General features: G+C 40.8%; 1 protein-coding gene across 1 annotated transcript in view; it reads right to left on the reverse strand.

Annotated features, from left to right (window-relative positions):
• Positions 1-763: 763 nt before the first annotated feature.
• The window catches only part of LOC128687940 (aldo-keto reductase family 1 member B1), a 13,133-nt gene continuing 3,006 nt past the window's right edge, over positions 764-10,890 (reverse strand). Inside the window, exons 2-9 of the mRNA XM_053775562.2 lie at positions 8,536-8,703; positions 7,230-7,346; positions 6,076-6,270; positions 5,563-5,663; positions 2,178-2,283; positions 1,713-1,778; positions 1,219-1,301; positions 764-1,063 (exon numbers count right to left, since the gene is read on the reverse strand). Of these exons, the coding sequence (XP_053631537.2) occupies positions 1,021-1,063; positions 1,219-1,301; positions 1,713-1,778; positions 2,178-2,283; positions 5,563-5,663; positions 6,076-6,270; positions 7,230-7,346; positions 8,536-8,703 (879 nt within the window). The 3' untranslated portion in view covers positions 764-1,020. The remainder of the gene's footprint in view (positions 1,064-1,218; positions 1,302-1,712; positions 1,779-2,177; positions 2,284-5,562; positions 5,664-6,075; positions 6,271-7,229; positions 7,347-8,535; positions 8,704-10,890) is intronic.

Here is a 10,890-nt window from a genome sequence, read left to right on the forward strand (position 1 = left end):
CTGTTGTTATAATTATTATTACTTTGCTCATTGGAAAGTGCTTAAACCTTAGAGGTCATATAGAGCATGTGTAATGGGAGACAATCAGACTTCATCCAAGAAAGTGGAGGAAAGATCAAATGTCATTCATAACGAGCTCTTTACCAGCATCTAGTCTCCCCTTTGAAAGAAATCAGGTCCCTATAGCCCACAGTTTCCTGTCACCTTCCTTGAAATATTTGTATCATCGTCTCTGTCCTACAGTCGTCTTTCCTAGTAATTAATAATTTATTTAGAGATATGTAAGTTGCACAATTTCATTTCCTCTTTATTCTCATTACACTGATACCATTGACGTGGCACGTTCCATCGGTAGTCTCTCTCACTGTTTCTCGTTAGTCACTTTCAGTGTTTAATAGATGAGCTTGTTTTGTCCTCCCTTTCATCTCTGCTAGCGGCCCTTTTTCGTTTGTCATCACGTTGAACACCAAACGAGACTAAAGGACTGAAAGCGTGTCAGTGTTGAGTGAATACCTTCACTGAACACCTATTGAGGCCAAGGATACATTTATCTAGGTTAAGGGACTGAAGACCTATTAAAACCTCGGGACTGAACAGTTAAAAAAAATAATTAGAGGCTGAACATCTTAAAAATTCTCTCTCCACTTCTTCTACCGTATAAGTCGGCTCTGTAGTCAACTGAAGAAGCCTGCCACACAGGCGAAACACTTCAGTAATTAAGATATAGCTAGTGTGGTATTATAGGATCAATGAAACACGTACAAGACAGTACATATTATATTTATGCTCACATGAAAAGTGTATACCATATACAGTGCTCGTTACCTGTGCACCAGAATTCTGTTGTCATTAGAAATCATTCGAATAACATTTACGGTAAGTTCTAAACTCCTGAGGGTCATTCAGTAACGCTCTTGCACTCAGAAAATGTTCCCATGTGATCGCCCATGACGTTCGAAAGATAACTGATGACTGATACTCAGGAAATCAGCTTGAGTTGTAAGCTTTCTTTGTCGATCATTAGTACTCATCGTGGAATGGGAAGTACGGGTGATCACTCGCCCTGAAGCAAGAAATGAATGTCTGAAGATACAGGAACTTACAAACCTGTCTACCCGTATACAGTCTATTGAGTGCATATACGCTGAGACAAAATTGCCTCTGTGCATATGCACTGAAAAATACACAGTTTATAACCACTTGCGAATTACTACTTACTCGGAAGAGGAACAAATGCGTCCATTGCACTCCAGACTCTCTAAGAGTTTTATGTCCTCTGGTGACAACTGGAAGTCCCAGATCTGCAACACGTAAAATTATTATGGCTTTAGAGACACCTTGGGTTGGATGATAAGTGCATATTTTCCTAATTGTAAAATTGAGACACCTTGGGTTGGATGATAAGTGCATATTTTCCTAATTGTAAAATTACTAAGATATTGCATGAAATGACTGCATGAAGTGATCAATCAGGCTATTGTGCCTAAAGATATACATGCCGCAGTGTCGTGCTGGCTTGAAGAAGCTCTACACACAGGAAAATGTTCTTCAGCTGGACCTTCACAGTGCGGCCTGTGTTGCAACACTTGCAGCGTGTACCAATAACCAGGTTAACTAGAACATTGCTAGGAGACCTGGTCTGCAACCGGACCGCAGGGAGACGCTCCCTGCAACCACCAACAGGTCAAACTAAATAATTTTTTTTATCTTACCTGGAAGTTCTCTTCGATGCGAGACTTGTTGGCAGATTTTGGAATCACAATCAACCCTCGATCAATCTGCAGAAATTTACTTCCTTATTATATTAGAGCGATTATAAAAATACGTACATTTCTTCAGTGTTGTGTCATTTACATGTAAATAACAATTCAAGTGCAAAAAAAATGTAATTTCTACATTTTATTCATATTCCTTTACAAACACAAAATATACATTCGTCACCGTGACAAAAGCCATTTCATTAAAACCCACCCAAAGTATACAGGCCAATTAACCTTTCTACTTGCTACAGGATCACTGAAAGAACTTGCGACTGCGTCACTCTGGGACCATTTGTGATAGTATCACTAGTGACAACACCATGAGAACACATGTGACAGCATCACTGTAAAAACACCGTTAAATCACTGTGAAAACACTTGTCATAGCATCACCGCTATAACACCTGTGTAGCTGACCTGGAAACGGATGAGAATCTGTGCTGGTGACTTCTTGTACTTTTGGGCGAGAGTCTTGACCTTAGGGTCCTCCGTCAGTACTGGGTCACCTGGCTTTGCCCACGGCCTGTTTATGATAAAGGAAATATAAAAATTTAATAGGGCATGGAGAGAAAGCGAAAGGAGGCTAGCTAGCTTTCTGTATTTCTATCCTGTACTTTCAAACCTAGATAATACACAATAATCCCTAATCTAGGAGGTGGTACATAGTTCTCAGCAGATAATCTCGATGTGGACGTCGAGGTCCTTTGACATCTGCCATTCCCATATACTTCCATGTATACAAGAATAGGAAAAGTTAAAGTAAACAGGAATACGAAAATAACATAAAATGCCTTTAGTCTTTTTTTTTTTTGTATTATTAATATATTTTCCTCGAGGCCTTTTCGAACTCCTTACCAGCTGCTCGCGTTTCTGCTCTGCAAGGAATCCCCTTATATCCTGTTTTTCACTTTGGAAAAGAGTTCGCCTACACCTGCAGATTCTTAGGCAGGATGATGCATGTAACCCGGAAGTTTAGTATTGACTAAACTTAATTATCCACTGGTCTTTATTGCCTTATAAGCACATATTTTCTATCCAGTGGTTTGTTGCATTGTTGGCTCATTGTTGTGTAAGAGCAGAAAAAAATCTCAGTCCCCTAATTGTAGTAACCCAACGACGAATAGGAAGTTTTCCAGTACAAAACTGAACTTTATGACCAGGGCCACTGAACAGTCTCACTCTTTCCTGTCCACCCGCAATACTGATGCATTGTATTCAGTATCCTACTTGATCAGTTCTATGGTAAATCTTCCACTCCGTCTCGCATGCTCTCTCTCAAGTGACTGGAAAACCTGATATGGATGGCTGAATGGATTTGTGGGATTTGCAGAGGGCTAGCACGCGCACGCACGCACGCACGCACACACACACACACACACACACACACACACACACACACACACACACACACACACACACACACACACACACACACACACACACACACAAACAGGCTGAGGAAGGAAATAGGGGAGATCACAAGAAACGACCGCGAAGTATGTGAGGAGCCCAAATGAGATTCAAAGAAGTGTTCACAGAGGAGACACAAGGGACTCCAGAAAGACAGAAAGGTAGGGTACACCAAGTGTTGGACACAATACATACAACAGAGGAAGAAGTGAAGAGGGTTCTGAGCGAGCTAGACACCTCAAAGGCGATGGGGCCGGATAACATCTCTCCATGCGTCCTGAGGGAGGGAGCAGAGGCGTTATCTTTACCGCTAACAACAATCTTCAACACATCTATCGAAACGGAGCGACTACCTGAGGTACGGAAGACAGCAAATGTAGTCCCAGTTTCTAAAAAAGGAGACAGACACGAAGCATTAAACTACAGACCAGTGTCACTGACAAGTATAGTATACAAAGTCATGGAGATTATCAGGAGAAGAGTGGTGGAGCATCAAGAAAGGAATGAGGTTATCAACGACAACCAGCAAGGTTTCAGGGACGGGGAGTCCTGTGTCACAAACCTACTGGAGTTCTATGACAGGGTAACAGCAGTAAGACAAGAGAGAGAGGGATGGGTAGATTGCATTTTCTTAGGCTGTAAGAAGGCGTTTGACACAGTTCCACAAAAGAGATTAGTGCAAATGCTTGAGAACCAGGCAGGGAAAACGGGGTAGGCACTGCAATGGATCAGGGAATACCTGTCGGGAAGACAACAGCGAGTCATGGTACGTGGGGAGGTTTCAGAGCGGGCGCCTGTGACGAGCGGGATTCCACAGGGGGTCAGTCCTAGAACCGGTGCTGTTTCTGGCATTTGTGAAAGACATGACGAAAGGAATAGATTCAGAAGTGTCCCTGTTTGCAGAAGTTGCGAAGTTAACGAGGAGAATTCAATCGGACAGAACTACAAAGGGTTTTGGACAGGCTGCAGGCCTGGTCCAGCAACTGGCTCCTGGAGTTCAACCCCACAAAGTGCAAAGCCATGAAGATTGGGGAAGGGCAAAGAAGACCGTAGACGGAGTACAGTCTAGGGGGCTGGAGACTACAAACCTCACTCAAGGAAAAGGATCTTGGGGTGAGTATAACACCGGGCACATCTGAGGCGCACCAGATTGGAACCCCCACCTAGCCAAGCACGCAAAGGTTTGCAACAAGACTAGTCCCGGAGCTAAGGGCCATGTCCTACAAGGAGAGGTTATGGGAAATCGACCTGACGACACTGGAGGACAGGAGAGATAGAAGGGATATGATAGCGACATATAAAATACTGAGAAGAATCGACAACGTGGACAAACAGGATGTTCCAAAGGTGGGACACAGCAACAAGGGGGCCACAGTTGGAAGTTGAAGACTCAGATGAATCACAGGGATGTTAGAAAGTATTTCTTTAGTCACAGAGTTATCAGGAAGTGGAAGAGTCTGGGAAATGATGTAGTGGAGGCAGGATACATACATAGCTTTAAGAAGAGGTATGATGAAGCTCATGAAGCAGGAACAGTGACCAAGTAGCGGCCAGTAAAGAGGCGAGGCCAGGAGCTGTAATCGACCCATGCAACCACAACTAGGTGAGTATACACACACACACACACACACACAAGGCCAGGAGCTGAGATTCTACCCCTGCAACTACAAATAGGCGATAAGAAACACACGAATGAAAACTCGTATAATTGTAAAGCAGCCAAAGATACATTTTCTTTAAAATAATAAATCCTAGAAGGTTATTAAATCAATGATAATCGGGAAGGTTAGTAACCCAGGATAGCACAATATAGCCACACTTACTTAGTCACTTGGGTTCTTCGATCCTCTTCCCGAAGATGTGACCCACAACATGGCTAACACCCAGGTAAATACTGCTATGATAACTGAATCAATAAGTGTAAGGAAGCATACCGAGTATTTGTGCTAGGCTCCAACCCGAGTCCTACACTTATGAAACGAAAGAGCTACCACATAAACTACGAAGCACCTGGCACACACAAGGAACCAACTACCTACTACCTCTGAATTTTAGCTAATCTTAATAATGAACTTGGAGTCTCTCGCCAGGTCCTGTTTACTAACTGTTCCTGCAGAAACTAGCACAGTATTAAGACACATGTGCAATACTTAGGTATCTTTATTGGCAAAACGCTTTTCATTCACAGAAGGCTTCAGTCGAATACAAGCTAATATATAATACGAGTGAAATGGAGAGGTAATTTGGAAATCAGTCCCTTAGCATATGTAGAGGGGGATCATCGCCTTTGCACAATGTTACCACAGATGGTACTCCTTCCCAAAATGCTGTCAAACCCAATTTTAACATCTAAGTCTGAGAGACCTAATACACCTCCACAGCCAGTACTCACCTCTCTGGAGATCCAAGAGGACTGTAGGCTGTAATAGTGATGCCTTTACTCTTGCAAAATTCAATCAATTTATTCTGGGGCAGATAGGGGTGTACTTCGATCTAGAAAAAAAATCGTTAAGTCAATTATTCCGTGTTTCAGTATCTGGTATATATTCGGTGTTCATGGCAAGTGTTTTGCACTAGAATGATAAAATCTTGTCACTTTCTCAGCTGTCACTACTTCACTTTGCACGGGTCACATCTTAATAATTACTAAACATACTACAGTGCGTTTACACCTTTATAAAGACAGTCGGGCAAGCAAGTCAAACTGACTTTAAAATATTATTTACCTGCTTGGTTTAATTATACTAAATCTCTCTTAGGCCAGTCTAAATTTAGTTACCATTATTAAATACATATATTGAGACTGAATTTAAACTCTACTGCTTTGACAATATTGCCGATGTATAATCAAAGAACACAGACTGCCTGAAAAGAATCACAATGTACTCTCTCCAGCACCACTCACCTGATTGTTAGCAATGGGTACCTTGGCCACCTTAAGAACACGTTCCAGTTGTTTCTTGTTGAAGTTGGAGACCCCGATGGACCTGGTGAGGCCCAACTTCACACACTCCTCCATTGCTTCCCAGGTTTCCACGTAATCAACGTCACTGTAGAGTTTCTTCCCGGTCGAGTCAGCCGGCAAGAGATCGCCTCCTTCCTGTGAGTTTAAGGAAGATGTGGGACTTAATGGTACTGACAGCTATGAGAACACGCAGCTATAATGGTATCTAACGCTGAATACGAATCAACAGAACACCCAGAAGAAAATTATCTAACATAAATAAAACCTACTCGAGGGAACATGCTCAACAAATAAATGCATTTCACTAAGTAAAATAATCCACGTTAGAAAAATAGTGTTAACGTCGAAATGCTCCCATAAAAAAATTCCTGAGATGCTCTGATAATTAAGAAATGATGGGTCAAGTTGATAAAGGGTGTTTAAATCCGGGAAGGTTTACTGGACGTCCCAGGAAGGGTTGGAAGGAATAATTTAGGTTCAAATGGTACGGACCTGAGCATCCAGCAGGTATGTGTGGGTGAGCTATATCGCAGTGAGTAGGTACAAGTGACTTTTTGTGTGTGAAGAAGTTAATATCTATGAAGATATTCACGAAAATTAGCTATCCGAACTTGATATATGGACATGGAAATATATTATTGCCTGTACTTAACAGTGGAAATATTGGACTTCATCGTGACGTCCACAGACTTTTGGATAGACCGTTAGGGAATGAGCAACATGTAAGTGTTTTCTTCTTTGGGTCCTCCTGACGAGAAACATCCGATGTAGTTTAAAATAATTCAAAATACAATGCTATCAAGCAGACAGGACCTCCGGTAACTGTTATTTGTGAGGGGTTACAATCAGGTACTGAAAAATGCAAGCCTTCACTGGCTAGACAGAAGCTTCAGTTTTTCCAACATAATGCGGTCCTTAGCACTGTCAAATATATTCTTATTTGTAGATTAGTTCGTTCTTGAAGCTCCTGGACCAGTATATGAGGTAGATTTGAGAAAGGCGAAATAGACAGCTTATCAGTGCATTGACCTTGAAGCCAGTGTATGATCTAGAGGTCAAGGTATGTGAGGTAGATAGCTTGTCAAGGCACTGACCTTATAGCCCATGGGCCAATGTATGAGGTAGAGGTCAATGTAGTCGAGGCCGAGGTCTGCCAGGGTGGTCTTGAGGGCTGGCAGCACAGATGATTTCGCGTGGAAAGTATTCCACAGCTGGTACAAAAGAAAACTGAATTAACATCAAAGAGTTTTTCCACTGAAAATTTAAGAGTTCTTCAACCTCTGCGTACAGTGTGTAGTAAGATGGTAACTGAATGCTGTCTTACCACAGAAGCGAATGAAGTCAAACAGGAAAACGTATCAGTTTTTCAACCTTCATTCCTTCAAACACGTGTATTTGAAGTGATCAAGGTCCAAGGTCCGAAACGTTTTCATAAAGGCGTCCCAAATGAATGCTGTCGCGTCCATTTCCACATAATCTACAACTTTCACTATTACAGATAACCATTATCTGGACATATCATCCTCTTTATATGAATAATCAATATTTTTTTGGAGAGAATGAATATTTTTATTTGAAGGGCATCATAACTTAGTCAGTTTTAACTACATTTCTACTTTTAGCATCCAGGCACCTAGACGAGTACAAATTTTTTTCTATTCATATTTTTTAACTTTCGTTCATATTTTCATCCTAACTTTGTCATTACTTTTTGTTCACTGCTCAGTTTACAGGCTAAAAGCTGCTATCCTACCTTAGCTCATTTATAGAGATATTATCCTACCTCAGCTCACTTCAAAGCCCAGCCCTGTCTAAGGTATACTAACACCCTACTCTTGTATGCTACCCATAAGTCAGCTAACACCTAGGTGCTAGGTGAAACATGGGTTCAGGTGTAAGCTTATTTTCCCAAAGTGTGGTGCAGCCCAGGTTTGGAACCTGCGTCCATAGGTTTTCAGATTGTAGGTCATCTTCTTAAACTTATTCTGGATCACAATAAACCATACAAATGTTCCCTGCAGAAACGTGGGTAATATTGTTATATACTCAAGGGAAAACTCTAAACCCACAAGGGTCATACAGAGAATAGAGAATGAGAGGTAAATTTAATTCAAGGAATACGAGGTAATTTTCTGAATCAAGAGCCTTTCAACAAGATCAAGGTGTCTCTGAGGTGGTGTATAGGGATGATAGAGATGCAGACTTACACACTGGATTTTCAACCTCTTCAACGTGGAGACGCCTTGATGCTGGTGAGGTAGCTCTTGGTGCATGGAATCAGAGGTAGCCTTTTCTTCTGATCAAACCTGACTACCTCTCATTCCCTAGTCACTATTAACCAGGTTTGCTGGCTTCCCTATTGATATAATATTATCACTATATGTTAAGTGGTGATCATACCTTGCTGGTGATGAAGAGTTCATCCCTGGTGACAGTACCGTCCTTAATGAGAGCAGCGATGGCAGCTCCCACTTCAGGTTCATTGCCGTACAAATGAGCACAGTCAATGTGACGGTAGCCAGCTGTGACGGCGTTCTTCACCGCTGCCGTCATGTCTCCTGGTTTAGACTGTCCTACACATTAGCTCTCAGAGTAACTTAATAAGAAAATAATTACCACATACACAGAAGCTACCCACTTGGTGATTTTCACCGCGTGTGATATGACCTCTTTCATATATCAACATATCTGAAAGTCAATTTTATTATCATATTTTATATAAATTGTATTAATTTAGGTAGAATTACCGACAATTTGTTAGGTAAAAGGATACAAGTGCAACCTTTATCTAACATTTAATATAAAGCTGGATAAATATGGAGTGGAAGGGATGGATGGTAGGGGTCGTCCCAGGAAGCGCTGGTGGGAGGGGGGTTAACGAGGTTTTGAGTACTAAGGGTTTGATCATCTTGCAGGTTTGTGAGAGCGGGTTTGATGGGAGTGGAGACAAGGTGTCTTTATTACGTGTTGTACTAGAGTGTGAGTTGGGTAACATTTATAAAGAAATTGCAGTCAGTAGAAGTGGAGATATTGAAATGTGGAAGCTCACCTTGTTTGTGATGTCTACAAACTTTTGGTAAGACAATGAATGATGGTGAATGTGTTTCCTTTTTTGTGTGTCGCCCTTCCTTGGTAAAGATACCAGTAATGCAAATTATATATGTATAATTGTAAAGATAAAGGAATAAAATATAATTATTTAACCTCTTGAATATCATTACTAATGAAAATATTGAATATGCAGAGAAAAAAAAAATTAGAAAAGTGCCAAAGGCTTGCAAAATTTCGTAAATGAATAAAAGAATTTACATTATGTTAGGTTGGGTAAGATTCACCAGGAAAGAGGACAAATGCCTCGTAATGCAGGTCTTAGTTATCATCTGTTGATCCGACTTTGGAGATTTTTGGTCACCTAACCGAGGCCTTCATGTGGCTTACCGTTTCATCTCCTTAAAAAATAATAACATTAACTATGTGTATAATTTGTGTGTTAGAAATTGGGAGGAGAAGGTGGCAGCAGCAGTGACAGCAGCAACAAAAACATCTGGTGGTGTTGGCCAACCTACACACACACACACACAATAGAATTAGCATCATCGTAACGACTCGTTTCTACTTTTTTTTACACTGCATTGTACAGGCTGAGTGGTACTGGTCAGGGGGCACTGTAAATCCGTAGGGGTTATAAATTTCTCTCGTGGAATTAGGTCACTGATGCTTGAAATATAAAGCTTTTTTATCCTATGTATAGTATTTTTGTCTGACATGGGCATTCCGCTTTGATCTTTATAACTTAGTTTTGCAATCTATCAGGCTTTTCCAGCTTTGGCTCGGGCTGGATAGGCATCGTATGACTGAATCATGGGACGCGGGTTTAATTCACATGACGCGCTCATTCGATCATTAAGGAGCAATTTTTAGTGTTAAAACTTAAATAGTCTGAACATTAAAATGGTATAAAATACCGACAGGTTGTTAGGTAAGACATATGCAACAGTTAGGTATCTTTATTATGAAACGTTTCGCCTACACAGTAGGCTTCTTCAGTCGAGTACAGAAAAGTTGGTCTTCAAGTATCTTCTGCTTCTATCAACTTTTCTGTACTCGACTGAAGAAGCCTACTGTGTAGGCGAAACGTTTCATAATAAAGATACCTAACTGTTGCATATGTGTCTTACTTAAATAGTCTGACTCAAGGTCACAGGCGTAGTGTTTATGGTAGAACACTTGGCTATCTATACCGATGGTGACTGATAGTGTGACTGATGGCGAGTGTTGGTAGAGCACTCTACATCGCTGATATGCACTTAAATATATTTGACACAGTCTTTAATATTAGTTATGTTTTTTGGGCTCAGATTTTGAATTTGTAATTGATAACACGGATCGCATAAACAGACTCATTTCAAAACTACAACGAAAGGTCCTCATGCAGGATTCGTCTAACATGATCACGGCATTTGTGATCAAAGTATTTTTTTATCGTCAGGTACAAAAAAATGAGAGATAAGTTAGCTCACTTTTCAACTGGTGTTTGTAACGATAAACTCAAAAATTATTGTTACTGCTAAACAAACATTTCGAATTTTCTCTGCAATTCCAAGAATTGGAAATGGTCAGACACAATTTATTTATTGTTACCTTTTTTTCATTTATGTCGATAAAGAGCAAGATGATTTTGAACTCGACCTTATTTGCCTGCAATGTGATCCATTGATTTTCGAGCAGTTTAAGTCATTGACGATTCCCAGTTTA

The sequence above is a fragment of the Cherax quadricarinatus genome, chromosome 10 (assembly GCF_038502225.1).
Source record: "Cherax quadricarinatus isolate ZL_2023a chromosome 10, ASM3850222v1, whole genome shotgun sequence".
In the NCBI taxonomy this organism is placed as follows: Eukaryota; Metazoa; Arthropoda; class Malacostraca; order Decapoda; family Parastacidae; genus Cherax; species Cherax quadricarinatus.